The sequence below is a fragment of the Empidonax traillii genome, unplaced genomic scaffold (assembly GCF_003031625.1).
Source record: "Empidonax traillii isolate 1590-97213 ecotype Southwest subspecies unplaced genomic scaffold, ASM303162v1 scaffold75:size1520028, whole genome shotgun sequence".
Taxonomy (NCBI): domain Eukaryota; kingdom Metazoa; phylum Chordata; class Aves; order Passeriformes; family Tyrannidae; genus Empidonax; species Empidonax traillii.
In genome coordinates, this window is record NW_020955268.1 from 296,118 (window position 1) to 309,406 (window position 13,289).

Below are 13,289 nucleotides of genomic sequence, written 5' to 3' on the forward strand. Positions count from 1 at the left end.
AAGCTTTCTCTAACAGTGGGTTTGAAAACACCAGAGTCTAGCAGTTTGCAACAGGGTACATGAAGAAATCAAGAGATTCTGAAATTTTCAGTCCAGAAGCCTTTATAACTTCATAGCAGATGGAAATGCCCAATAATCCCGGTTGTAAAATTTTTAAGACTTCTAAGGTTTATTTATACACACTTTTCATAAGCTATATATAGAAAGACCTGCCTGAACACTGAAGAGGAAGCAGTTCAGCTTGCTGAACTGTTGATTTTTTCCCCAAAACCTACTACTGTTGATTTTTGCCCCAAAATAAATCTGAAACATAATCCATTAGTAAAACTTTATAAGGGTGAAACACTTGAATTTACCTTATATAATCCTGAGAGCCTTTATGAAAAACCAACAATGCTAAAACTAAACAAAAGAGTTTTGGCCTCAGTTTCTTTTTTAACAGATGTAAAGATGTAGCAGTTACACAGATCTTTATTTCTGTGCTACCTTACTCCAGCTTGTGAAAGTGTCTTCAGTCAAACAACCACAGCTGCAGTGATGGGACTTAGCCTATTCACTCATGTTAATCTGAGCTGAATGCAGGAAAAGATACAGAGGAACAGCTGAGCTATTTGACAGTTCTTCAGCAACTCAGGTCATCTACAACAATTGCATGTATAGATAATATATGGAAGGAGACAAACAGAGGAGGTAAGGAATCTCAAATAATTTAGTGCCCCCCCCCTTTTTTTTTTTAAATAAGCCTTGGAAATACAAGACCCCATAAAATAATGAGTCAGAAAATTTGACTGTGTACCCACCCTGTTTAGATTGGCAAAGTACAATTACTCTCACAAAGAATTATTTGGTTTTTAAGTGGTGCCAATCTATGGCAGATTCCACATGCTCAAGCCTGGAACATCTCCCAGAGTGTCTGTGGTTTGAAAAAAAATTTGGAAACTCTGCTTCAAAATTTACCAGAACTTCAAATCTCTATCACCTATACTGCCAAGATCACAGGTTAATTATGGAGAAAGCTGTAAGAAAAACAACTACAGAAGGAAAGTTAACATTGCTTTAAATAATTTTATTGTAATGGACTCTTTAAATGGATTTGATTTAAAGTGACCCTCTGTTACTATGGAATTTCATAAATAAGCATAAATCCTCACCTAATTTAAAATATAGATCTGAATATTTACAAGATCAAATATCATCATAATCTTTGTATATATGCTCTTACCATTGTTATTATGTAATGCATTCTTTTTTTAGGAAACATTTCTTTACCAAGAAGGTGGTCAAACATTGGAACAGGCTTCCTAGACAGGTGTTTGATGCTTTAAGATTGTCAGTGTTTGAGAGGTATTTGGATAATGCCCTTTGCGTGCTTTGCCTTCTGGTCAGCCTTGTCAGATAATTGGACTAGATGGTCATTATAGATCCTTTCCAAAGTGAAATAGTGTATCCTACCCTATCCTAATTGTCTATTAAGATATAATAGTTTTTTTCCTTTCCTTGTTAAAGATGACAGTACCTGAAAAAGGCCCTGTCAGCCTCCTTTGAAGCTTACTTTGTGGCTCTGTTTTCATGTAACCATTGTGTATGTGGCTTGCTGCCTTTACTATTTTTGCTCCTGTCAACACTAGAGTTTATCAAACATCAGCAAACCCATATTTATCTTAAGAATCTGAGTGGATATCACTGAGCTCATGTGGAAGCCAGCTGAGAGCCTGAAAAATGAATGTTTGGTAATTATTCTTAGTAGAGCTACTTCCTTGTTCACAAGGGATTACAGCTTGTTTTCATAGAATCAAAGAATGACTAGTGTTGGAAGGGACCTTAAAGATCATCTACTTTCAACCCCTCTGCTGTGGCAGGGACATCTTTCACTAGATCAGGTTCCTTAAAGCCCCATCCAACCTGTTCTTGAACACCTCCAGGGATGGGGCAGCCACAACTTCTCTGGGCGACCTGTTCCAGTCTCTCACCACTCTCACAGGAAAGAATTTCTTCATAATATCTAACCTAAAACTACTCTCTTCAGTTTGAAGCCTCTCCCCCTTATCCTGTCACTACAGGCTCTTGTAAAAAGTCCCTCTCCATCTTTTCTGTGGGTTTCCTTCAGGTACTGGAAGGCTGGAATTAGGTCACATCAAAGACTTCCCTTCTCTAGGCTGAACAATCCAAATTCTGTCAGCCTTTTCACATAGGAGAGGTGCTCCATCCCTCTGATCATCTTGATGGCCTCATCTGGACTCTATCAATGTCCATCCTGTGCACGGAAGAGACAGTGAGAGACTGAAATGCTTAGGGTTTACTGACTCAAACAATGGGCCACTGACAAAAGCAGCAAGAGCTTTGCTGAGGGCAGGTTTGCTACCCCCAACCAAAGGGGAGGAGAAGAGGTTTTAGGTGTTACTATCTACTCTTATATTTTCTTTCTCTTTCTTTTCCTTATATATTTTCTTAAGTGACACCTTTATACTTCTATATTTCTACAGATAACAACCAAAAGAGCTACATACCTCCTTTCTATTGCAACCAAACTGTTCTAAAATAAACCTGCCATACATATATATACATATACATATAAACACCGGTAATTCAGTGTTGTTTCCCTCTGATCCACCCCAAGAGTTCCATTAACAAGGACCTCAGTTACTCTACCTTCAGAGACCCCAGAGCTGGATGCAGCACTGCAGGTGGAGTCTCACCAGAGAGGAGCAGAGGGGCAGAATTCCCTCCCTCACCTGCTGCCCACACTGCTTTGGATGCAGCTCAGGACACACTTGGTTTTCCGGGCTGTGAGTGCACACTGATGGCTCATGTCCAGCCTCTCATCCACCAGCTCCCCCAAGTCCTTCTTTGCAGGGTTGCTCTTGGTCTGTTCATCCTCCAGCCTGTGCTGATACCAAGGGTTGCCCCAGCCAGCACTTGGTCTTGTTAAACCTGTCTTGTTAAACCTCATGAGATTCCCATGGGTCCACTTCTCGAGCTTGTCCAGGTCTTTTACCAAAATGTTTTAAAAAACCCAGTTGGATAGATTGGTAATTTAATAGTTGTAGGAAAATATCAAGGATGGTTCAAACTCTATTTCAGGACTTACATGGGAAGAAATGTTTTCTGTGAGTGACGCCACTGAGGTTCTGGGGCCACGGCTGAGTTTTGAAGGTCAAGCTCTCAGTTCCTGAAGCACAGCAAGATCTTTCAGTTTTGAGAATGCTGTAAGTCACTCCCAGTAGCCACCTGTGGCCTTACTGGGATCAGTTTATCCCTACCTATGATATTTTTCAGAAACATACACTTTGTCCCTGCTCAAAGATGACCAGAATATGCCTGGTACTACATAGAGCACTTGCTGAGAAGGGAGGGCTGCCAGCTTGGATTTGGCATTGTGCTGAACTTCTCACTAATCTGGGAGCCTGGGCAAAGAGAACCTGAACCTGCATGAGAAACATCACAGTAGCCATTTCCCCTGCTGAGACAAATTGCATGAGAACACTCCCCTCCACATCACCTTTAGGTGGTGAGAGATGGGTACAGTGACCACCAGGTGAACTCTTTGATTTTAAGCCAGAACTACAGCTGGATTTAAAGAGTGAATGGCTGAAAATAAAGGTTATCTGTCTTTCTTCTACGACCGTATATCTTCTAGACAAGAAAGCACGTAGAGTTTTGTCCTAGCCCTTTCTGCAGGTTGAATGAGCCCAGCTATCCTGGCCCAGAAATGTGTCTGATATGACAAGTGCTAAGCCACAGGTTATCTACCTTAACAGCAGGTTCCCACAAAGATTTTGAAGGAAAAAAATATAAATTTTTCCAGTAAAATAAACCTTTTGGAACATAAGAAATCCAGTATGCAAGCTGCCTGTGAGCTTTGAATTAACTGTATATTTTGAGTAAGAGAAAACGGGTAATTTTTATTTTTACAAGAGGCAATAGCTTTTCTTTCCCCCCTGAATGGTATTTCCCCTACATGACATTTTAAACAGTGTGCTGCACTGTTATTTATTCCTCTAAGACTTCTTAGGAAGCACTGATTTATTACAAGGAAATTAAAGAGCTATCTATGTGAACACTGCAATTAGAAAAACGTATTTCCATCTAGAGTTTTTATACTGCATAAACTTGAAAATAATTAGCCACAGTGATATTTACAAAGATTATTATGTTCATAAAAATAAGAGATAAATAGTTAGTAAAAGGCAAAACTACTGAGAGTGACTTAAATGGCAGATGTGAAGACAGATATATATAAAAAATACTTAGAGGGAATTTTAGATTGAAAAAGATCTCTGGATGTCATCTAGTCAAACTGTCAGTCATAATAGGGCCAGCTTGGATCAGTCAGCTCAGGACCATGTCCAGGTGAGTTTTACCTATTCAAGGACGGAGATTTCAGTTTTTCTGTTAAGTATAGTCTGAATACAGTTAGCAGCACAGATAAACAGAAAACATCACAACTTTCTTCTTTATATTAAATTTTATTGCAAGATCAAAGGTTTCACGAAAAAATAGAAACTTACAAATTGTGTGAATAGTTTTAACATCAAAAGAAAAATGACTAAGATTCTGTACTATATCTGCAATATATTTAACTGGCTTATTCTCAAAATATTGTTGCCATTTTGGAGTAAATAAAAAGCATAGCATTACACATGTTCACAAGTATTTACCACTTATTTGAAACAAAATCTTTACCATATATATTTTTCCAGAGAAATTATTCATCCCCATATTGAAAAGTCTAAAAAGAAAACATTCAACATCCTCACTGGAAGTTCTGTGAGCTGACGTTTCTGTTGTAAAAAATTATGCTATGGAAATCAACAAACAGTTTTACAGAGAGTTATATAGCCATACTAAACAAGCTTCTATGTTATGCTGCATTAGGCCTTCTGGATTAGCAAAACATTTTGACAATAATGGCAACTTTTCAGCTGAAGCTTAAGCGTTTCATAGTTTGGATTAAAATGCTGTAACCTTTGAAGGACAAATATCCAGTGTTGCACACCTGACAACATTCTTAACCAAATGGCAATACTCTAAAGGTTAAGGCAACTCCAAACTGAAGTTGCAGTGACTGTATTTTCACAATCCCCTGTTCAAACTTAACTCTTCAGAATGCAATGTGACAGAAAATGAATCATTTTATGTGTTTACTCTGGATATTTTCTTGCATACACTGGATTAAAATCCTACAAAATGGTACCTATGACAGGACCCGTGTTGGCATTCTCAAGGTAAGCACTCTTTGCGTTGTAAAATCCATTAAGGTGGAAAGATTTTAATATCGCTGCAGCTTCTTATATTTAAAGAAAAAACCCAAAAAAGTAGCAATTCACTGTAGGTTTTCTTATTACTGTGTATCTTAAAACCTCCTTGAGGTTTAAGTAAATAATAAGCTTTTGTAAATAATAAGCATCAAGTTTATTCCTCAGTTTCAACATAGGCCTCTGTTGATCAACTGCATTGGTGCTAGCACTGAGTTACCATTTACAGATCAAGGGAAACACACACGAACAAGGCAAAGTAAACGGAGGAAAACAAGCTTAACATCTATAACTTAAACTATCCAGAGAACTAGTAGGAATCCACTTCAAGAAATTTGCCAAAGGCTTTTATAACTTTTATGCAAACAAAACCACAATGCATTTCTAAAGTTTTGCTTCAATGTTAGTACTTAGTTGTACAGTACAATAAAGTCAGTGTACAGCTTTTGCCATTTTAATGTAACCTCTGTAAACTCACAACTATATTGCATCAGATGAAAGGTTATAAACCCTTCTGCAATCCCCATTAGATCTACTGAATGCAGCAGAGTGGAACTGTCATGTTGGTACAAGAGTTTAAGAAGCAGGGGACAGGTTGGGTGTCCAGCCCAGTTGGTAAGCCCGTTCCAATGTTCTCTTGCAATCCTGCAGTACAGTACTGAAGGTTATATGTGGATACTGCTGCACCAGCTGCTCCACTGTTGCTTCGTTCACCTGCAAGGGAAGAACAGAATCTGTGATGTGCAAAAAGGGCAATATTAGGCAAGCTAAATGAGTGGTGAAACTCTGAACTCCTGGGAGGGCCCGCAGATTTTATTGTAAAGCGAGAAGTTTTAAATAATATTCTGGTTAAGACAAATAGTCTATGTTGTTTAGAAAACTGCAACAATGGTTAAAAATCTCTTAAACTATCTTCATTCCATGCTTGACTATGCTATTTCCTCATGAGGCCCTACACCAAATTATCAAAACATTCATCCTGTTTAAAAAGTGCTGCCCAGAGCAACTGATTTTTATCTTGAAATAGAAACATATATATTCAAAGTTGATCAAGCAGACATAGATTTAAAATGTGAGATTTTTTTGACTTTGGAAGATGAAAACTAATTATATTTTCTACTTAATTTATGGCACAGTTATGGATACTTTTACAAATACTAAGTAGTAGCTCCCCAATTAACTTTACTGAAATGAACTTGCACTGGTAGCTATCAATGGGTTTGCAATGAAAAACACTAGATAACATGACTAAAGATGGGGCAAAGAACGCAAATTATTCTATGCTGCAGATCAATTTACCAATTACTTATAGGTCAGCTTTCCAAAGCCTAAAAGTCCTGCATATCTTCACATATATCACTGGCAGAAGTTTTTATTTTAGCCTTCTGGTGTGAGGATAACTGCAGAAAGGGTTTTGTGGGCAGAAATGGTGGGATTAATAATTAAAACACACAAGATTTTTGGGTCTGCAATGTCCCTCTTAAATCTGAGACATCAAAGTTAGCACCTTTATTCTCCATAAGACAAAGCAATCAGACAAAGCCTAGCTAAACATAACACCTTTACAATTGCAGTGCTGTGAGAGGATTAATTTGTCAATTATTTTTAAGATGGCTACAGTTCATATCACAGAAGCAGACAGTTTTCTTCAGCCTTCAGATAATAAAAGATTAAACTAAGAACCATGCCTCCTAGTTAGGTCTCTTTGAAATTCTCGCTGAACACTTGAGCATTTCAAAAAGCATCGATACTACAGTTGCTGAACCACCTATATCAGTAGCATATACAACTGAAAGCATTCCTTGTTTTTTTTTCCCTCCACAGTGTTCCACGTTTAAGGCCAAAAGTAAAAAAAATGGACTAAATTGTTTACTACCATTACAAAGATCCGTCATGTGAATAATATTTTAAAGTCCAGTGACCACAGTATCTAATAATATTTTTGTCCTTAAAAGATAACAAGGAGCGCTTCCCTCTGAACAGTGATTGCACCTAGTGACAAGGATAAATGAAAGGTTTAATATCCAGTTCTTCTACTTTGATAATAGAAACACTCAATCTTCATTGGAAGTTTCATCTAGCTGAGACTGACTTAGAAAACTGGTTTAACTTCACAGCACAAACTGTACTCCTCTGGCAAATTGCTATGTTACAGTAACATCTTCCAGTGCTGAAAAACAAGAAGTGACTTTTAATAAATCAAAATTAAATCAGAGATAGCACAAGTCCCCCCAAAATATTTGATATTTATAGCTGAATACATACTTGCAAACTGCAAGCAACCGTTTACAGAAATATTGCTTGGAAGGGAAGGATTCCCCCAGTGTAGCAGGATTTGCAACTTCATGCCTATTCAGAAATAGTCAAAAGTCTCTTTTCTTTTAGATTTGTGGCACAGACACCCACAGCAGAATCTATCATGCTACCAGAAACTTCTTTTAATGGTTAACTCGGCCACAGGGATGATGCTTTCCAAGACAGCTGCTCATTTTGCTCCTTCTTAATGGGAAATTTAAAGATGTATTTATCTGCTAGATGGCTGCAAATATCACTAGTAGACAGAAGTTAATATGATTTGACACTTACCTGTTGGCTACTATTTGTTAGAATAGCATGGATATTACAGCTTTATAGCCAATACAATATGCTGGTTTTCTATTACAGGAGACAAATAAGGCAAATTCATTATGAAGATGATGTTCAAACACAAGAAGACAGTAAATGATCTTCATGTCCTAGTGGTTTTGACTCATGACATTTACAGAAGCTACAGTCTAGCTAGGGGTAAGCTAATGTATTTACTACCAGGGTAATTTAAGGATGGCCCACAATACTCAAGAAGACAAATGACACAAATAGTATCTTTTAGACTTAAAACCTATGAAGAAATCTATGATAAACCATCTAGCAGTAGGACTGATTGTCAGGTTTTTTCTGATACAATTATTACTTGATAAAATAACGTTCAATACAATTTTTACTTATTTCTATAAATACTTAACTAAACAGAAGAAGGAAACTTCTGCTGTTAAGCAACAAATACAGTTAGAAAATAAAAAATAATCCTGAGCATAAACAGAAGGAAGACAAAACCACTGCAGAAGTGCCACTGACAAAATCAGTTATTTTATGACCAAACCCTAAAGAGTAAAAGGTTTTCTCCATTTTTTTCTGGAGCATAAAGTGAACATTTTAAATTATTAGTTTGATCCTAGGCAACAATTTGAGTTACAACTTTTTGGTAAACAACAAAGTAACAACAAACCCTATGCGCATATTTGGAACCTTAACAGTTACAGAAAGAAATTACTTTGACCTTAAAAAATTGATTTTACTCTCATGATAAAGGAAAAAAAAAATCTTACCAAGCTTCAAGATCAAGTATATGATCCTTTAGGTTAAACGTAAACGTTTTTAATCCAAAGGAAGTAACAGCAAAAAGTTAAAAATTATGCTGGACAAAATAAATTCAGTGTAAGATTACACATGAGAAGATGGAAAAAAAGATCCTGTTTAGCAGTGGGACAACCTACATGGATCCAGAGACAAGAAACAAACATGGACAGTTAAGCTAGAAATGATCCCCTATCAGAATATTTCAATACTTTTTTTTTACTGTAAGATTTAATGCTTTAAGTCAGGTCAAATACTAAACCAGCATAAAACTTCCAGTATTTTAAACTTTCTGTAGTACTGGAATAAAAATCCACTGTCTAAAAGGTAGGTAAAAAAGAGAAATACAAATTTTATTCTTTGTAAATTAATGTGAAAAGTAGTATCTAAGTCAACTGCCTTAATATCCTTGTCATCAGTTTCCCTAATGGTAGGATTAAGATAAAAAGAAGTCTTATGTAAAATCACTGGAACACAAGCTTTGGTCTCTTTTTAATATCAGTCTGGCTGGTGATAAAACAAAAATTCTGAACGTCATTCCTAAAATAATTTTATTACACAAACAGAGCTTCTCCCCTCTGAGCTTCAACACTCTTGTTCAATGAATGAAAACTAAAAATCTTCACATCTTAATATGCTTTAAAATGTTATATTTTTCTTTCACAGAACTTGCATTCATCTTCATCTTTTGAGTTGTCAAATAAAGACTACTGTATGCAGATAAACTACTTAGATTATTTAATACATAAGAATTAATTTGAATTTGAATAGCTCTTCAATTATATTTTAACACATAATGGAAGAATGCATCCCTTATCATTTAGAGTGAAAGTAACAGGTTTGTGCAAATTCTGGTCATCAAGTAAAAAAAGGAAAATAACAGCAAAAATTGATTTGAAAATTATTTTTTCTTGACAAAATAAAAATTTATTCCAGGTCAAAGAATAGACTAAAAACCAAAACAAAGCCAAGAAGACAGACTACAGAAACTGGCAGGACCAAGCTGTATCATCTCCTTTTAACTCAATTAGAGTAGTTACATGGAAGTAATAATTTTGAATCCTTTTTTCTAAAAGACACCTGAACTCATATTGCCTATTTCCTAGAAGAATATGCTTGACTTTGTGACAAATGTTTTTTCTGGGGTAGGACCTCCTTAATTTCTTCTTCTGATGATAATAGTGTAGTTGTGCAGAGAGTATTTAAATATTATCTGTTCTAGAGAATATTTGCTCATGTGACTGATAGTAATTCATCTTGGAAAGAAGAACAAGAATACCCTTCTAGTCCACGTGAAGTGGAATAATGATGAAAGGGTTCTGCAAGTGCTTCTTTGGAGGACTTTCATCTCTCTCTGCTATGTACACCCATAATGTGGGTGAAATACTGAGAAAAATGGAAAATCAGTGTTCAAAACTCTTTCTCTCCTTTAGGTAAAATGATCCGCCTACATCAAAAAGCCTGAAAAACCCCTCCAGTCTGTAAATATTTTTCCCAGAATAAAGTAACTGACACTTATGAGCTGATTTTTTTCAGGTTCAGAGTAAACTGAAACTACAGTTTTCAATTAGAAAGATGCTCATAGAAAAATATTCACTCAGATTTTGATCTGGCATGCTGTATTTACTCATCCAGTCTGACTGCTAGTATTTAATGACTTGGTACACCACTCTTCTGACACAGAACACAAGGAGAAATTTCTTCTGTGACACTGTCCCCAAGTGCTCATCAAAAGGTCAAGCTTGAATAGGTATTAGGTCATTTTTAGTTTTTTTTTTTTTCTTTTAAATGTGCCATGTCATTTGGTTCTAGTGATAATTTCAGCATAATTTTCTTTAATTTCTAGATTCTAAAATCAGGAATTTCTAAAGATATCAAATGATTACAAAGGGCTAGTATTTATTTCCCCCCCCTTCCCTTATTGCTTTCATTATGTTCCTGAGACAGATCTTATTAAACTCAAAGGAGTCAACTTTTCCTAATCCTGTTAAAGTAGATTAAGGATTACAGTTGAAACCATCAGCCAAACTGCACATTTAAAAATGATACTGAGAGCTTTGTTCACAACTAAGGAACAGAAACAGAGGTATAAGAACTTCTCCTAAACAGGGCTTTCCTACTTAGTTGGAGTTTGCTGGACTTTAGCTGAGATGATGACCTGGAAATCTCTGGGTTTGGAATACCAAGTGGCACGTAAAGGGACTTTAAGGGGAGAACTCCTTTACTATATTGCCATGAAGAATTTTAAGACTGCATAGTGATCTTCAAAACTCTTCCTATAGATGTATCAAGGGCAGTCTTAGAATGCAATTCTGACTCTAAAGCTTCTAAAATGTGCCAAGAATGTGTGTTGTGTCAGCTAGAGAATTACTGAAAAGGGAGAGTAGAGTTGAACTGTTTTAATGCTGCTCTATACAGTGGAGAAGTATTCATTGTTAATCTAAAAGGTTTGAATGCCTTGTTCAGTGAACAAAACCTAAGAATCTTCACATCTCAATAGTGTAACAATTAATTCATTTCATAATTGAAAACAAAAAGTTATCTCCATTGCAAGCTAATAACTGAAACCAGTAGGAAACCATATAAAAAAAAAAGCTCAAGCCCCCCAAAACCAGACTTGCAAAACTGGATTAGTGCAAAGATGCAATACTAGAACTTCTTACGAAAACCTGCCCGCGTTCCTCAGACCATCAATCAGAGCTGACAGCTGAAATAATTTTTGCATCGTATCTAACCTAGACCTTTGAACAGACATGTGACTCTGATTTTGGACAGTGCTGACACCACGGGTACTCTCCTTCTGAGGATGATACAGGTTGGTACCTTCAGTTACATAACTTTATAGGCCAGTCATTAATAAAATACAACAGATCAAGTTATGACCATGAGTCAGCAATATCTGCACAGAAAGGCATTAATAATATATAGAACTGCTAGCTTAATCTTAGAGATCTAGAACTAAGAATTTTAGGGAAATGTTAGCTGGTGAGACGTAACATTCAGAGCAAAAGATTTTAAGGGCTCCCATACAGATGATTTAGGTTAGATGATAAACAGGGCACAAGTATTATCATTACATTTCTACATATAAAAAATCACAAAATCAACTTTACAGAGAAGAAACACAAAGGGATTTGTTCCAAAAGGGGTTTCTTATAATATGGTTGAAATTTTTGCTTATGGAGTGGTATTGCAGTATTATGGATACTGATATTTGTGTCTCTGTATACATAAAGTAGTATTACATGGAAGTCAAATTTGTATGTAGGGGTCAAAGAGATTACTCTATAGTCATTGTGTGTAACCATAATGATGGATTTGGAACACACTTTATTTCCGATTGCTCTAATGTTTTAATGATAAAATCCAAAATATACATACTTGGAGTTATAAGAAACACATTTTCATACACCCTTTCTCTTCTCTAAGCTGTAGTTTGCTTCCTCAAGCCAGTGTTTTATAAAAAGTGTACTTTGTTTGATTTCTTTTCTTCTAATAGTTGAATGAATTATATTCTCAGGTGGCCCAATTATAACTGTTGCCTGTAGCCATAACGAAATTAAAGATTTCTGGAAACGTTTTGTGTGAAGTGCACTTGATCAGCTAAGGCAGACATATTCCATAGAGTTTCAGTGACTGCCCTCATGCCCAGGGGCAGAACCTTTGTTTAGGACTTTAATAAAATAACAGCCTCCCCAATATTAGCACAATATCCTATAGTCCAAATGAAGTCCCTTACGACTTCAGCAAAGAATGTATTTTGACTTAAGGACAGAAAAAAGCACACATGCATTCACATACAAAGACTGTTTGTGTAGACTCATAAATAATGAAATTGGTAAGTACAGCATGATGTACTATTATCATGGCATTTGAAACTTAATTGTGTTAAACCTTAGCAATTAATTTCCCATTTATGTTTGTAAAAAGGGAAACAGCAGGTAAATAGAAATATCTGCAATCTTATCTGCCATGTGAACTGAAATAAATGCAATACACAGATCTTCTAACATTCTATGGTAGCACTTCTGGAAGGATTTCAGAAAATGTAGCACGGTTGCTTGTGGAGTAGATCTACTTTGCAGTTCTTGGTTTAAATCTCAACCAAAAGGGATGAAATTAATTGTTGTGGTTGTTTACTCATATGAACGCTATTGTCTCAAACTGCCAGTCACTGTGTTACTGCAAACTAGCAAAATCCTTTTCAGGTCTCTGTGAGTTTGCATAGTTTTCTAGCAGAGCTATCATTTCAGGGCTTGCTGTCCTGATCACTGCTGCCAACACAATATTGAATATTAAAGCTGTATAAGTGATGAAGTTTTCACCCTCAATTCTCTTTGCTTAGTGTGAGGGTTTACTTTTCTAATAAGTCAAAGAAACCATTCTAAAGGACCCTTTAATTTGGCTTCTAATTCTGTTCATTTCATCAGATGAAGTTCTAGACTCCACTTACACAAGATTTCAAGGCAAAAGTATTACCAGTATCATAAGCGTTTCAAATGCTTTATTCTTATAAAAATTGCAGTTAATAAAGACCCATATGCAGTGAAATGACAGTGTTAATTTACACAGGGATAAATATTCTTTCAGATTACTTTCTTCCTGTTGAATTAATACCACTGAATATTTTCCTTCCTATTC

General features: G+C 36.0%; 1 protein-coding gene across 1 annotated transcript in view; it reads right to left on the reverse strand.

The window, feature by feature from the left end:
* Positions 1 to 4,446: 4,446 nt before the first annotated feature.
* FBXL17 (F-box and leucine rich repeat protein 17) overlaps positions 4,447 to 13,289 on the reverse strand; it is a 279,442-nt gene continuing 270,599 nt past the window's right edge. Inside the window, exon 9 of the mRNA XM_027880835.1 lies at positions 4,447 to 5,969. Coding sequence (XP_027736636.1) covers positions 5,832 to 5,969 — 138 coding nt within the window. The 3' untranslated portion in view covers positions 4,447 to 5,831. The remainder of the gene's footprint in view (positions 5,970 to 13,289) is intronic.